This window comes from Saccostrea echinata, unplaced genomic scaffold (genome assembly GCF_033153115.1).
Source record: "Saccostrea echinata isolate AGI-Se365-2 ecotype Australia unplaced genomic scaffold, CSIRO_AGI_Sech_v1 ptg000030l, whole genome shotgun sequence".
Taxonomy (NCBI): domain Eukaryota; kingdom Metazoa; phylum Mollusca; class Bivalvia; order Ostreida; family Ostreidae; genus Saccostrea; species Saccostrea echinata.
In genome coordinates this window covers 28753562-28770458 of record NW_026889779.1, presented here as the reverse complement: position 1 = coordinate 28770458, position 16897 = coordinate 28753562, and the positions used below count along the sequence as shown (strand labels likewise).

The 16897-nt window shown below is 34.8% G+C and overlaps 2 protein-coding genes across 2 annotated transcripts; both read left to right on the top strand.

The window, feature by feature from the left end:
- The first annotated feature begins 178 nt into the window (after nt 1-178).
- On the top strand, nt 179-15152 carry LOC133197642 (uncharacterized). The gene is made up of 9 exons (XM_061333759.1): nt 179-214; nt 6591-7009; nt 7261-7486; nt 8339-8509; nt 10936-11095; nt 11338-11468; nt 12181-12288; nt 13550-13697; nt 14318-15152. The coding sequence occupies exons 2-9, from the start codon at nt 6777-6779 to the stop codon at nt 14446-14448; spliced, it is 1308 nt and encodes a 435-aa protein (XP_061189743.1). The 5' UTR covers nt 179-214; nt 6591-6776; the 3' UTR covers nt 14449-15152.
- On the top strand, nt 6023-6578 carry LOC133197643 (tRNA-specific adenosine deaminase 2-like). The gene has a single exon (XM_061333760.1). It carries the CDS (start codon nt 6028-6030, stop codon nt 6553-6555), a length of 528 nt encoding a protein of 175 aa, XP_061189744.1. The 5' UTR covers nt 6023-6027; the 3' UTR covers nt 6556-6578.
- Nucleotides 15153-16897: the final 1745 nt, after the last annotated feature.

Here is a 16897-nt window from a genome sequence, read left to right as displayed (position 1 = left end):
TTTTGGTTTTGTTTTGTTATGTGTATCATTACCAATTCGCTTAAATGATATCAAGCAACTGGCCTTTCTTTTCTTTGTTCTTTAATCACAAGAAAATATTATTGAAAAAGTATGGAATTTGCATACTATGAATGCCGATCCCGATGAAAAATAAAGTGCGATCAATGCATGCTCCATAACTTGACCTTCTTCAAACAGTGGCAAGTGTCAAGAGGTACATGTATATAATTTTATTTAATGTTAAATTTTGTTTCTGTTTCATAATATGTACATTGTAATACATTGTTAAAAATGGTAGTAGTGACACTATCATTCAGTTTCATCAGACATATCAATATTTAAAGGTGAAAATTGCTTGGAAAGAACATTTAAAACACTTGAAGGAAGCAGATATTGGTGAGGTTCTAAAGTAATATTTTTGTACCATGATAATGTCAGATGGATTACATGTAATTAAAATATTACCAGGTCTAGATAGAATGTTCCATCGTTAAAATGATAAATGTCCTACGGACCCGGTGAGGGCCTGTCCCGAGACACAGTTAGATTATTCTAACTATACCAGGTCCAGTCCAAAGACTATTTCTACCTACTTAGCTAATAATAGCTACCTAGGTATGTAAACCTACCCAAAGTAGCTATTTTTACCTACTTTTTTCATTACTTGCATTTTGTGGCCAAACGGCCAAATGGCGCAACATGGTGAGCACCAAATTTCTTGATACAGTCACACTGATGATGAATAGGACAAAATTTGGGCCAAAAAATGATTACTTCATAAATTAACAATTTTGCATAGTAATTAATGCAAAATTGTTAATTTACGACAGTGAACCTTAACATGTTAACATGGTTAAGCGCATAAATTCTGCGCAGTCGCTATTTTTTGGAATAACACCCGTTGTCAAGCAATGTTGACTGTTGCTTCAGCGGATAATAGTGTTTTTTAACAAATACTTCTCGAGGAATCAGATTCAACTACCGGTAATTTACTTGAAAGTATAATATTATACAAATTAAGGGAGACATCACAAATTATCACGTCTGAGTTGCAGAGTAGAGTTGTTACCCAAGTGCTCTTATTTTTTTCTGAAGTGAGACAACACAGTTGTTAGTGTAACCCTGCACAAGTAGGAGACATCACGAATTGTCTCCCTGCATATGACATGCTCTAGACCAATCAAATTGACTGCATTATTCAGAAGGATAATAACTGAGGTTGATTTATCAATTGTCTTATAAACTCTGAAAAATTGATATCATTATTGGTAAGCATGGTAAGGCGTTAACTTGATAAATTAAAATTAAAATTAATGCATTTAAAGCTGTTCAGTTTTACCTATGGACATCTAGATTCACTGATTCTCAATATGATGAATGCATATCATGAAAAAATGGAATAAAGCTTCTTGCTTGGTGGGAAAAATTTAAAAGAGAGAGATTAATAGTTGATAAAATTTGTGTTTATATAAATTTCATTTGAACAGTGACTTAATTCAACTTTGATATTAATGATTTTATGTCCCCCATAATTGAAGATCTGGTTGTCTATAGTTTATCAGAATTCTTTAAATCTAAAATGGGTCTTTTACAAGGGGAAGTATTGTCCCCGATATTATTCTCTCTGTATGTGAATGATTTTGAAATGGCATTTTTAACAAAGGGCAATATTCCATTACAAATATTAGAATTAAATCTTTTTGTTCTTATGTATGCTGATGACATGGTAATTTTTGCGGAAAGTGTAGAAGAACTACAGTCTATGTTAAATACATTGTATACTTATACCAAAAAATGGGATTTAACAATTAATGTAGAAAAGACTAAAATTGTTATATTTAGAAATGGAGGAAAAACTGGTCATAATGAAACATGGCATTTAAATGGAGAACCTATTGAGATTGTTGACAAATTTATCTACTTGGGAATGCTTTTAAATTATAATGGAAAATTTAATATCACACAGAAGCAATTTTATACACAAGGTAGAAAAGCTATGTTCTCTCTGAAAGCTAAAACTAGTGAAATGTATTTGAACACAGAAACAATGTTATCTCTGTTTGATACTTATGTTGCTAGTGTTTTAAATTATGGATGTGAAATTTGGGGGTTTCATAATGCAAAAGATGTAGAAAATGTGCACTTGCAATATTTAAAATATGTGTTAGGTGTAAGAAAAAATACAAACTCTGTAATGATTTATTATGAAACTGGGAGATACCCATTGAAGGTAGTAAGGTTACTTAGAATTATCAAATTCTGGTTCAAGGTGTTAAAAAGTGAAAATTGTATTCTCTTAGCTTGTTATAATATGTTACTTCAGGAATGTGAAAAAAAACAAAAATATATAAACAGCTGGGTAACAAATATAAGAGAAAAATTGTTTGAAATTGGGCTAGGCAACCTTTGGTATGGTCAGGAAAGCAATCATATAAATTCACATTTTCCTATTATTAAACAGAGAATTGTAGATATTTTTATTCAAACAAGTTTCGAGCAAATAAATTGTTCATCAAGATGCAAAATTTTTAAGCATATCGTTGATAATTTCTCTCTCCAATATTACTTAACAAAAGCTATTCCAATCAAATATAAGAAGCAATTAAGCAAAATACGTATGTCATCCCATAACCTTGCTATTGAATATGGTCGTCACAATAACATACCAGTAAATAACAGATATTGTAAAATGTGCCATTTAGATATTGAGGATGAATTTCATTTTATTTTGAAATGCCCTTACTTTAGTGATATTAGATGTCGATATATTAAGAAATATTACTGGAAAAAACCTTCAGTTTTTAAGTTAATACAACTGCTCAGCGTAAAATTTTTTAAAGAACTGTGCAATTTAGGTATTTATCTCAAACATGCTTTTGAAGTACGAGAAAGTGTCACAAAATCATTTTCTGTCTAATATATATATGGTCAAACTGTATAATACTAAAGTCTGTTACAATTTAACATTATATACTACATATATTTGTATTACCATGTCACATAACCTTAATCTTTTGATGTTTGTTAACTCAATGCTATAAGATGTATGTCTTGGGCAATAAAGATTATTATTATTATTATAGTTTTGGTCTGTTTGTGTGTTAATCTGTTTTGTCTGTAAATTTGTTTGTCCACAAAAACATTGACCTTGCCCATAATTTTTGAATGGTTGGTGCTAGGATCTTCATATTTCACATGTAATATATACTTATGACAAGGCCTTTCTTTGGGTTTCAACATTTTTGACCTCTTGACCTTGGAGTTTGACCTACATTTGAAAAAAAAAAAAACTATAACCTTGCCTATATTACTTCTGAAAGGTTGGTGCTAGGATTTCATATTTCACTTATGTTTTCCTTATGACAAGACCTTTCCTTTTGAAGCATTTCACCTTATACTTGACTTCATGACCTTGACCTTAGAACATGACCTACTTTTGAAAAACTTTAACCTTGGCCATATTTTCTGAATGAATGGTGCTAGGTTTTTCATATTTCACTTGTGTATTCCTGTGACAAGACCTTTCTTTGGGACCAACCTTTATAAACTCTTGACCTTGGGGTTTGATCTATATATTTAAAAAGAAAACTTTAACCTTGGCCTTGAGCTGCCACATGGGGTTACCAGTGTTTCACAAACACATTTATTTTTTTTTAAATTTATTTATTTGGTCTTTTAAGGTCACCTGAGTCACTCAGGTGACCTATTGCTATCCATTCTCGACCGTCGGTGTGCGTCGTGCGTTAACATTTGAACATTTTTAGCTTCTTCTCTAAAACCACTTAACCAATTTCAACCAAATTTGGCATATAGCATCTATGGGTGAAGGGGAACAAAAATTGTGAATTTCATGGTCCCTGCCCCCCCTGGGGCCTGAGGGGTGGGGCTAAAACCAACAAAAATAATGCAATGTTTAAAAATCTTCTTCTTTACTCCTGGACATCAAGCAGTCAAACTGTTGGCATCATTGTAATAAGCATTGAGCCCTCTACCAAAATTGTGAAATTCATGGCCCCAGGGTCAGGGGTTCTGGCCCCAGGGTGGGGCTATATAGATCATATAGTGAAAGTGCATTATTTCTTTGAAAATCTTCTTCTCTGCTTCTGGGTATTAAATAAAGTAACTAAGTACATAGTTATGAAGAGCAAGAGTGTCTCTTCCAAAATTGTGAAATTCATGGCCCCAGAGTCAGGGGTTCTGGTGTTAGGGTGGGGCTCTATTGAATATATAGTGAAAATGCATTAATTCTTTGAAAATCTTCTTCTCTGCTCCTGGGTATTAAATAAAGTAATAAAGTACATAGTTATGATGAGCAAGAGTGCCTCTTCCAAAATTGTGAAATTCATGGCCCCAGGGCCAGAGGTTTTGGTGTTAGGGCGGGGCTCTATTGATTATATAGTGAAAATGCATTAATTTTTTGAAAATCTTCTTCTCTGCTCCTGGGTATTAAATAAAGTAACTAAGTACATAGTTATGATGAGCAAAAGTGCCTTTTCAAAAATTGTGAAATTCATGGCCCCAGGGTCAGGGGTTCTGGTGTTAGGGTGGGGCTCTATTGATTATATAGTGAAAATGCATTGATTCTTTGAAAATCTTCTTCTCTGCTACTGGAGATTATTTAAACAAACTAAGTGCTTGGTTATGATGCATAAGGATGCCTTTTCAAAAATTGTGAATTTCATGGCCCCAGGGTCAGGGGTTCTGGTGTTAGGGCGGGGCTCTATTGATTATATAGTGAAAATGCATTGATTCTTTGAAAATCTTCTTCTCTGCTACTGGAGATTATTTAAACAAACTAAGTGCATGATTATGATAGGCAAGGATGCCTCTTCCAAAATTTTTAAATATATGGCCTCAGTTTTTGGGGTTCTTGAGGAGGGGGGGGGGGCTCTATTGATTATATAGTGAAAAAGCATTAATTCTATTAATTAATCATTAATTAATCCTGTCTGCTCCTTAGTGTTGAGCTGATAAATAAATTGCTTAGCTGTGATGAAAATGGGAGCTTCGAACAGAATTTTTAAATCTTGTGGTCCTAGGGTCAGGGGTTCTGGCATAACGAGAGGGGGGGGGGGGGGTGTGATAATTTATATAGTGGAAAAGTGTTAATTCTTTGAAGTCCATAGTTATGATGATGCGGGTAACTCTTCCAAATTTGTAAATTTCTTGATCCTTGGTCTTGGGTTCTGGTGTTAGGGTAAGGCTTTGTTGAATCTGTAGTGAAAATGCATTGTACCTGTGAAATTCTTCTCTGCTTCTGGGCATATCGGAAGAAAACTGAGTAACAGTTTAAATGATATAAGTAAGCTTATTTCTACCAGATTTTTTAACATTTGGAGCATTTGTCTAAGCATTCTGGTCCTGGGCAGGGCTCTATTAATTTGTATTCTACTGTGAGAAGTTATTCCCCTTTTCCATTCACCTTTGATAATTAATCACTGTAAATAATGTATTCGAAAGGTTAATAGAATAAGATAATTATGCAAGAATGTTTATTGTATAATTCAAAAAGTACTTTCTTAGTTTTAATAATCAAGTAGACCTGTATGTAATAGATAAATAAAAATGAGACAAAAATAACTTATCTTATTAAAAGTTCTTCAAAGACCATAAGAGAGGTCAATGCTAGAGGTCTTAATATGGGTTCAAAAATAGTACAGAAGCACTAATAGTTTGTTAATAGTCTGCATGGAGATAGTGTTAAGTGGGGGACAGATTATAACTTAATTTATGAGTTGATACTGAATACTAGACTAATTATTTTGTTGATCCTGATCTTCCTACTTCTCTTGCTTTAGGACAACAAAGCTTCATCTATCAGTATATTTAACTTCTAAATTGTTGTATTATACTCAGGTGACCGATAAGGCCCTTGGGCCTCTTGTTTCTTTTGTTGTTGTTGGGTTGGGTTGGGGGGGTCCATAAAATGTCCTCAGAGTTTAAAATTATAATTTTCTTTTGTCAGTGAAATTTCACTACTTCAACATTCATAAATAGCCAAATGTCTGTTTTCTAATTTCAATGTAGATGATGGATGATGTCCACCAAAAATGGATGGTGAAATCATTTAGCTTTGCAGAGGTAGCTTTAGAAGCTGGAGAGGTACCTGTGGGGTGTATTATGGTGTATAATGATGAAATTATAGCTGTAGGAAGAAATGAAGTCAATGAAACAAAAAATGCCACCCGCCATGCTGAAATAGTAGCCATAGACCAGGTGTTGAGGTGGAGCAAAGACCATGATATAGATTATGCAAGTGTATTTAATAAAACAGTTTTATATGTTACTGTAGAACCATGCATCATGTGTGCAGGTGCTCTAAGACAAGTGGGAATCCCCTTGGTTATATTTGGATGTCGTAATGAACGTTTCGGAGGCTGCGGATCCATATTGTCTGTACATGATGCCAACATTACTAGTCTTGGTCCTTCTTTTCAGTGCATAGGTGGCATAATGAAGGAAAAAGCTGTTGATTTGCTGAAAAAATTCTACCAAGGGGAGAATCCAAATGCCCCTGAAGAAAAAAGGAAATTAAAGAAAGAGGAATCAAAATAGATATACAATTCACAGATATTTTGTTCTCTTTCCAGATGTTGGATGATGGACAGTGAAACTGAACTGCCATGTTTATCCAAAATAAAAATGTGTTGTTGAAGATTTGTATACCGAAGTAAATTCATTCAATGGACTGTGCAATATAATTGAACTGAGAGCCATCTCAAGAGGACCTGAAATATCTGTTAATTATTGGGGTTGAAAACCAATCATTCAAAGACATGTTTACACATACAAGGAAGTGTTTCCATATAAAATCAACTCTGTTCCAAAGAAATAATTCCACACAGACAGGACGAAAGAAACTAGTGATTCTGGGAACAGGATGGGGTGGTTACAGCTTGCTCCGGAATATTGATAAGAAGATGTACGATGTGGTGGTGATAAGTCCCAGGAACTACTTTTTATTTACACCATTACTGGCTAGTACAACTGTCGGAACCTTAGAATTCAGGTGCACTGATGTACATATAATATGTTTAATTTGAATTCCTTGATAAACAGGACTGCATGGGTCGAAATAGGTGAATTATTTTTTTTTTCTCACCTGTTATTGTGAATTGTTTGCATGTGGTTTAATGTAAAGCTTTTAGTTTCCTTTGCTGCAAATTAAACATATATGAATAATATTTTAGTTGTTTAATCATTTGGAAGTTGTAAAGACATCTCATCTTCTCTTTGATGTCAATCTTTAGTTTTCTACAGGTCTATCATTGAACCAGTGAGAAATACACATTTCCGTCAGACGGGAGACTTCCATTTGTCATATGCTTCCAAATTAGACATGGAGAATAAAGTTCTCCATTGTGAGAGTGTACTGCAGCCAGGACTTGGGTACAAACTGAATTACGATAATCTGGTGATTGCAGTGGGGGCTCGCAGCAACACATTTAATGTACCAGGAGTGGAGGATCATGCTTTTTTCCTCAAGGTAAAATTATTATTGTTGTACTCTGAATGTTTCATTGAAATATTTCTCAAATCTCAAGCAAGTTGATACTATAACTATTGTTTTAACTTTAATGTTTTGAGTCAGGTCAAATGTATCTGTACAATCAAATGAAGAAGTTGAAAGGAAATGTTGATATTAGGACCAATATGGCAAATTACAGTTGAGTCATTCACCTGCATGGCACAGTGGTTAGAGTGTTTGCTCTAGAGTCTCGGAGTAAGGAGTTGATCCTTACTTCACAGGTTTGAATCCACTTTGTGACATGGAGACCAGTTTTTCTGATAAGACTGTAATATAAACCGAGATCCTGTGTCGCAGTAGGTGCTGCCTTGAAAAAGATCTCTCACTGCTCAAAAGCTGTAAGTGCTGAGTACAGGTCTAAATTTGTAGCCCTCCACCGGCAAGTGGTGGCATCTCAATGTGAGTGAAAAATTCTTAAATGGACGTTAAACAACCAACCAAACAAACAGATGAGTCTTTATGTTGTTAACTGTTTAATTTGGCATGTGACCCCCCCCCCCCCTTTTTTTTTAATAATAACACGGATATAACTTTTTTAATAAAATGTTTATTCTACATTATTTTTTTGAATTTCCATATGGAATACATTGTAAATGTGTGGTAGAAGAATAATTTATGAAAGAAGACGAATGAAAATATCCTTGGACCCAGGATGTATGCAGGTATTTGGGGGTTGGGGAGGGGGGGGAGGGGGGGGAGGGAGGTCCTGTCCACAAGCAGCTGTGCTACTGATATAGTGTTTCGATCTACCTGTATATACAAAATGTAAAATAATACACAGTAAATAGTGCTGATTTCATAACCCTGCAGGATATACCAGATGCAAGGAGAATAAGGAATAGAATCATAAACAACATAGAGCTCTCACTTCACCCAGGGTTAGATGAAAGTGACAGGAAGCGGTTACTGAATTTTGTGATTGTTGGGGGTGGACCAACAGGGGTGGAGTTTGGTGCTGAACTGTATGACTGGATTCAACAGGTATAAATTTAAGAACATTTCAATGGTTTTTAATGATTTACATTGTAATAAATTATTCTAGAGGAATGATTAGATGTACTCAAATCTCACTATTAGAATTGAACTTTTCAGCTCAACTTAAAAACAAGAGGCCCATGGGCCACAGCGCTCACCTGAGAAACTTTGGCCTTGCTGTTTTTCACCTGATTTCTCCCCCCCCCCCCCCCCCCCGTAGTACTTATTGTGGCCCCAACCTACCCCCGGGGATCATGATTTGAACAATTTAGAATCTACACTACCCCAGCATGCTTCCAAGTAAGTTTCAGCTTATCTGGCCCAGTGGTTCTTGAGAAGAAGATTTTTAAAGATTTTTCCTATATATTTCTATGTAAAACATTGATTCCACATTGTGGCCCCGCCCTACCCCTGGGGGTCATGATTTGAACAATTTAGAATCTACACTACCCCAGGATGCTTCCATATAAGTTTCAGCTTTACTGGCCCTGTGGTTCTTGAGAAGAAGATTTTTAAAGATTTTTCCTATATATTTCAATGTAAAACTTGGATTCTCTATTGTGGCCCCGCCCTACCCCCGGGGGTCATGATTTGAACAATTGGAATCTACACTACCCCAGGATGCTTCCAAGTAAGTTTCAGCTTATCTGGCTCAGTGGTTCTTGAGAAAAAGATTTTTAAAGATTTTTCCTATATATTTCTATGTAAAACATTGATTCCACATTGTGGCCCCGCCCTACCCCCGGGGGTCATGATTTGAACAATTTAGAATCTACACTACCCCAGGATGCTTCCATATAAGTTTCAGCTTTACTGGCCCTGTGGTTCTTGAGAAGAAGATTTTTTAATGACCCCACCCTATTTTTGTCTTCTCTTGATTATCTCCCCTTGTGAGGGGACCTGGCCCTTCATTTTAACAATTTAAATTCCCCTTCACCCAAGGATGCTTTGTACCAAGTTTGGTCAAAATTGGCCCAGTGGTTCTTGAGAAGAAGTCAAAAATGTGAAAAGTTTACAGACGGACGGACAGACAGACGGACAGACGGATGGACGGATGACGGACAAAATGTGATCAGAAAAGCTCACTTGAGCCTTTGGCTCAGGTGAGCTAAAAACAAGATGTGTTTGTGAAACACTGATGCCCCCGTATGGCAACTTATAGTGAATGTTAAACATTCTTAAATGCAAATCTTGTCCTGAGGAATATACCTAAGAAATATGAAAGTCCTAGCAGCAAACATTGAAAAGATATGGAAAAGGTTATAAGTTTTTCAAAAGTAAGTCAAACATCAAGGTCAAGGTCAAATGGTCAAAATTAATGGTGATCAAGGAAAGGCCTTCTCACACATGTGAAATATAAAAGCCCTAGCACCAATGGTTCAGAAGATATGGCCAAGGTTAAAGTTTTTCAAAAGTAGGTCAAACTCCAATGTCAAGCTCTAGCACCAATTGTTTAAAAGTTATGGCAAAGGTTAAAGTTTTTCAAAAGTAAGTCAAACTCCTAGGTCATGGTCAAAGGGTCAAAGTTGTTAGTTTCCAAAGGAAGGTCTTGTCACAAGGATTACACATGTGAAGTATGAAAGCTCTAGCACCAATTGTTTAAAAGTTATGGCAAAGGTTAAAGTTTTTCAAAAGTAAGTCAAACTCTTAGGTCATGGTCAAAGGGTCAAAGTTGTTAGTTTCCAAAGGAAGGTCTTGTCACAAGGATTACACATGTGAAGTATGAAAGCCCTAGCACCAACTGTTCAAAAGTTATGGCCAAGGTAAAAGTTGGGTAAAATTTTGTAAAACTGGGTCAAACTCCAAGGTCAAGGTCAAATATGATGGTACCCAAAGAAAAGTCTTGTCACAAGAAATACACATGTGAAATATGAAAGCTATAGCTCCAACCAATAAAAAGTTATGAGCAATGTTAAAGTTTTTGCGGACGAACAGACAGACGGATGGACAGGGCAAAAACTACATACACTTTACTCCTGAATGTTCAATACGGAGGCATAAAAAATCTAACAGTGGTAAAGAGGATTCAAATTTGTATTTAAAATAAAAGGGCAAAATTTCTTTTAAAGACTGCAAGGGGGAGGGAAGGTAAATAATGGTGATAATGTGATCGGATAGTTTTTAGGTCTTTTCATTACATTTTTCTAGGGGAAAAAATTGGTCCAATGATACATGTAGGTTAATTTAGTACATGTACATCTATACAAAAAATCTTTTAAAATTTTCCGTAGAGAGTCTGAACAATAATTCTTGAAATATTGAAAGGATATGCAAGCATGCTCATTTACATGTCATTGCATTACATGGTAGCAACTGTCAAATACAATCATATTGTCATGTTATGTATAGATTAATGTCAGGTAAAATCATGACCACTCAAGCCAAATTGGTGCTCTGATAAAATACTTTCTATGAAATATATTCTGTTGTAGGATGTAGCCCGAGTTTACCACCAGAGAAAAGACCAGGTACATGTGACCTTGGTAGAATCCAATCAGATCTTGGGGTCATTTGATGAACGGCTCAGGAATTATGCTGAAAAGAAAATTAAAGAAAGAGATCGATTTAAACTTGTCAAATCATCTGTCACAAGTAATTCATGCTTATTTTAAAGTCTAAAATAGATTTTTTATGGGGCTAAAAGAATCAAATTTCAGTTGGTGCAATTTATATGTTACAACTTTACTTTCATTTTATCATTCCCATTTTATTATTGTTTTTTATAATGCAGTTTTAGGTTGAAAATGAGATAGAATAAAATGTGATTTGGTGAAATACATGAACCGGTATGACAGTTTTACAATCCCTAGATTTTGTCTTACCATGTGTTTTAGGGGTGACATCAACCTGTGTTAAATTAAGCAGTGGGGAGGACCTACCATGTGGTCTGGTTGTATGGAGCACTGGTTTATCACCTACCTGGTTTGTCCAATCACTGGACGTCGAGAAAAACAGAAATGGACAGGTATTGTTAAAAAATATATCCTGATACACACAGCAAGATAAATCAAGAATAATTAAATTCTTAAATTTTTACATTCATGTTCTGGCCCTTTATTTGTTAACTTCACATACAATTTCTACAACAATCTTATTTTATGATTGTTACATTTGTATTGTAATGTTTTGCATGTACTATGGGGAAATAACAATTTTGATTTTGTCACTTACTGCACAACCAGAAAGATTATTCATTATAAGCAAAAACTTTATTTTCTATGTCAGTATTGTACATTTAAAACACAGCATTATCATTATTCACATGCTGAACTCATTTGTGTTCTGTACATAAGTAATTACTCGTACTCATTCCAAATGGGTCAGCTTATGACATTATTGTTCTCACTGTGACATTGGTAGACTGTGCCTCACAGTCGTCTTCACTTACTAGTATCACTCAAGTGTTTATAAAAGTCAGTAGCCATGAACAGTGGTAGTTAGCAAGTGGATAGTCATGTGCTTGTATAATATGTAAATGTTACTCTTCGAAAATGGTAGGGTACAAAATTCATGCTCATAAAGAAACCTTGAAATGCAGTATATATTTTGAATTTGAAGAATTGCTATCATTATTTTGGTTCTTCAAGGAATAATCATGGCTTTCAACAAAAGAACAAACTTGGATAAAATTTTTGAGTGAGAATAAAAGCTATTTAAAAATAAAATTTGTTTTTCAGATTCTAACTGATAAAAGTTTACATGTGATAGGAGACCCTAAACACAGCGTGTTTGCTATGGGTGATTGTGCAGACATAAAAGACAACTCACTTCCTTGCATAGCACAGGTAAACAGACAGTTCACTTTTTTGGGCAGCTCACCTCTTTGCATAGCACAAGTAGGCAGGCTACTCACCTCCTTGCATAGCACAAGTAAGCAGGCAGCTTACTTCCTTAAATAGCACAGGTAAGTAGGAAGCTCAATTCCCTGTTATGCACAGGTAAGCAGGCAACTCACTTCATTGTAAAGCAAAGGTTGGCAGACAACTTACTTCTTTGAGCAGACAGCTCACTTCCTTGTATAATACAGGTAAGCAGGCAGCTCACTTCCATGTACAACACGACTGTTTTTTAGCAATCGCATCTTCTCGGAACTTTCCGGCAAGCTCAGTAAACATATCTGAGGTTGTGGCGGTTTTCCGAACTTGCCGGAAAAATCAATGAAGGTAGATTTGAAAAGCTAAGTATTCATTACAATTTTAGAAATAACAGTCTTCGTTTTATAAGACCCGAGTAACTGTTACTTTTTGTTCATTTACGTACAGGGTAGACAACAAAACCCGAAACTTCAGATCATAATGTATTTTCAGATGATAAAAACTAAACTGACGTCTTTCCAACATACTCTGGAAAGATTTTTTTCCGAGCTTGCCGAAATTATCCAGGAAGGTGGTATAACTGTGAGGAAAGCTAGATGTCTAGAATCTTGGCATTATATGACCTAAGTTTTTCTTGTACTTTTATGTGTAGGTTAGACAATAAATTAAAAAAAATCAGAATCCGGATCTAGACTGGTATTGCCTGTCTCTAACGTAAGAAATGTATATCGCACATATCAGACAGGAAAGGCTAGTGTAAATTCTTATCATATCTATATTTGTATGACAAAACGAAAATGTTATCGCACAGTCTATCTACAGTAGTTTTCCCAGAATGCCCGACCGTGAAGTCGAGCATGCGTATTCCAGAAATATAGACTAACGTAGTTGCTAGCGCTCGAGAGCGCTAGCAAAAAACTTAGTTTGTGGGATGGCACATGCAAAAATAGAAAAAGAAACCTCATTTTCTTCCTGTATAACAAAGGTATAAGACAGTGACAATTTTTTATTTCACATGAAGATCAACAAACTTCTTTTTTATATATGACAGACACTTAAAGTTATAAGTGCTTTATTTTCTTAAGGATTATAGTGTTGACCAAGATTATTGAATTCATCCAATGTCATATGCTATGCCTATGAGATTGCTCAACCCCATATATTTTTGTAGTTGGTAAAAATCTTAATAAAGTAATAATGTCTACATGTATATTGCATATATTGATTTCAGGTTGCTGAGAAACAAGGGGAATATATAGCAAAATATCTGTGTGGAAAAATAGACAAGGACAAGAACTTTACGTTTCAGAGCCAAGGGATGTTGGCTTACATAGGAAAATACCAGGGTGTTTCTGATATTCCAAACCTGAAGATGCAGGGTATGGTGAAATACAATAAAATGCTAAATGTGTACTTATTTTAATTAACTCATTCATTAATTAGGACCATCAGTATTTCTCTGAATTATATCATTAAATATAAAATCAGACTTTGGAGGCATTTATCAATTAGCAGATAAAGGATTGTACGAAGGATGCATAAATAGGAATCTTGCTAGAATAAGTACCGTATATACTCACCTATAAGTCGGTTCGCCTATAAGTCAGTTGTATTTTTGAAGCTTATATTAGAGGGATTGACCTTCTAAAATACCTATCTTTTTATAACTCGCCTATGAGTCGGACATACAGTTTTGGACCAAAGTTTAACTCCCAAAAATCCGACTTATAGGCGAGTATATACGGTAGGCTATATGAACAGATGTACAGACTTGTACATGTCTATATAATGTAGCTATAAAGAAAAGTGAACAGATAAAAATGACTTGGACATAAATTGTTAATGACTATGTAAATAATAACACTAATGCTGAAAACTGTTGGGTAGTAAACTTTGTATGCTGGGAATATAAAATCTAATGATCCCTTTAAAACAGGCAAAATTTTAATTGATTTGATGGTGTTTTTGACATTGTATACCGATATGTAAAATTCTATAGGTGTGACCTCCTGGTTCCTATGGAGATCAGCATACCTGACAAAGCTGGGAAGCTGGAGGCTACGAATGCAGGTTCCAATGGATTGGACAAAAGCTCTTCTATTTGGCAGGGATGTCTCAAGATTTGACTGAGTGAATGCAGTATTCTGGCTTTATTGTCGTTAGACCTTTTTGTTTGGCAAGATTGTCTCTATAGATAAATTTAGTCTCAATTTCTCAATTGTAAATACATATCTGCAAAGAGATGTGATAATTGTAAGAAAATATATGTGTACCCTGTTATAAATGAGTAAATTTCATGCTTTATGCTTATTGTGAACATTGTGCTCATTTTCCTCCTGATTTCACTGCCTTAGGTTATCCTTACATTGTACTAGTACTGTGTTATTGACTAGATATTAAAATAAAGGATTAAAAATGCTGATCTTTCGTCAAAGTACACGTTTACAAATTCCTTGTGGATAGGAAGCCGAAATGCAAAGGGTCTCTACAAACATTAATGTTCAGTATTTGGTAACCAAACTGGTGTACTAGTTTACATAGGGAATGCAAATTCTTCATTTTTGATCCAGTCCCATTGAAATATACACGATTTTATTGACAAATATTTACATTTCCAATGTCTTTTTCCGAGATAAAATTACAAATTGTAAAAATACTTTATTTCTACATAAATCTACTGGTTCATCGATAGGCGCGGTTAAAAAAAAATCACGTGCGGGGCGGGACAAATAGAGACAGAAGCGAGGCTATTAGCATGGGAATTTGCAGAATCAGGAGCATGTAAATATAAGGAATAACTGTCTTATTTTTTGGATTCATGACGATGATCAATCGATTGGCTTGCATGATAATTTTATGCATAAACGCCTTCGGCGTTTATGCAAATTATCACGCAAGCCACTCGATTGATCACATCATGAATCCAAAAAATAAGACAGTTATTCCTGAAATTGTCGTTAAGCTACGAGTACATTGTAGTTGTATTGTAATATTAATTGTCATGTCTTGTATTATTTTTTGATTTGTGAAATAGATGTGTATATGTATAGTTTAGGATTATAAAATGTATACAAATTGTATATATTGTGTATTTTACTTTGGAATTTTAAAACAATATACAGTCAAACCTCGTTATCTCAAACCCCATGGGACAGAGAAAAAACTTTGAGATATTCGAGGATTCGAGATATCTGGGGTAAAATACTTAATAAGGGATTAGGACTTCCAAATCACTTCGACATATCCATGGTGTTTGAGGTATCAGTGTTTGAGATACCAAAGTTCCAATGTATATATACAATTTATGTACTGGTAAAAGTATAAAATAAAATAATAATCTGTCTGTCTGATCATTTATACCACGTCTACACCATCATCATTGTACTACCACAAAGAAAATGGGGTAAACAAAAATGTGTTACTCTGATAATCAGGATTTTGTCCCTAACACTTGAACATTGCATGTGCAGAACCCTCCTATGTATCTGAATCATTCCATCCTTCTATAGATGACTAAGATTTCTGAGTTGTTTTCTGCTTAGAGATACAAACTAAATACCATCAACTAGCCTACCAGTATGCTAGTTTAAAACAGGATTTTTTAAGTTTGGTGGTGATTTTTTTTTTATTGTGAATAGAGTATTTACTCCCTAAATGTGTATTTGAGTTCAAGCATTCCCTTATTACGCCCCCTTTACTTTGCTGCTGTCTGTCGGTCCACCAACAGTTTCAGTTCATTTTCTTTGCAGAGGTTGCACATACTGAAATGAAATTTGGTATACAGATTTATCATAAGAATATCTAGGTCAAGATCTGTTTTGGGTACGATTGAGCAATTTTTGACAGAGTTATGCCCCCTTGGACTTAGAAAAATTCCAGTTATATGCAGTTTCCATTTTCTTCGCAGAGGTTTTACATACTGAAATAATATTTTGGTATACAGATTTATCATAAAAATATCCAAGTCATGTAATGTTTTGGGTTCGATCAAGCAATTTTTGACAGAGTTATATCCCTTGGACTTAGAAAAATTCCAATTATTTGGGGGAGAGGGCATAAGTGTTTCACAAACATCTCTATCTTTTTTTTTCCAGGGGCTGGGAAAGGGGTCTTTTAGCTTGACATATTGATGATCATTAGAGCATTTTTGAATATTTTTGGGAGGTATGCATTTCGATTGTTTCATAGTTGCAGCCCTTTAACAAATACTTTTGAGCAGAGAGACAGAGAACAATAGATAATCTGGTCATCTTTTGAAACTGCAAGTCATTAAAATAATCAACATTGAATAGCATACTGTATGTGTACATCAATTGGTGTATTCAAAATTTAGCGCAATCATTGGGTACAGAGTTGTTGGCATTATCATGAATTAGTGCGACATTTGATAAAATGTCATTATTAATTTCTCTGGAATTCAGTAATGTTTGAGAACATGCATTTTTCCTTTAAAATTAACTTTTAAAATTGTCTAGCTTGCTGCATCATCATGATAGAGGTTTAATTTGGTCTGTCCCAAGTTTGATTGGTCAGATGATTTGAGTCAGTTTACTGCCATCACCTCCATACACTTCCCTAT

Excerpts from the sequence above, each read along its gene's own strand:
- LOC133197643 (XM_061333760.1), top strand. The coding sequence starts at position 6,028 with ATGATGGATGATGTCCACCAAAAATGGATGGTGAAATCATTTAGCTTT.
- LOC133197642 (XM_061333759.1), top strand. The coding sequence starts at position 6,777 with ATGTTTACACATACAAGGAAGTGTTTCCATATAAAATCAACTCTGTTC. Across the intron at positions 7,010-7,260 it reads GTCGGAACCTTAGAATTCAG|GTCTATCATTGAACCAGTGA; the intron begins GTGCACTGATGT and ends AGTTTTCTACAG. Across the intron at positions 11,096-11,337 it reads TGTCAAATCATCTGTCACAA|GGGTGACATCAACCTGTGTT; the intron begins GTAATTCATGCT and ends CATGTGTTTTAG.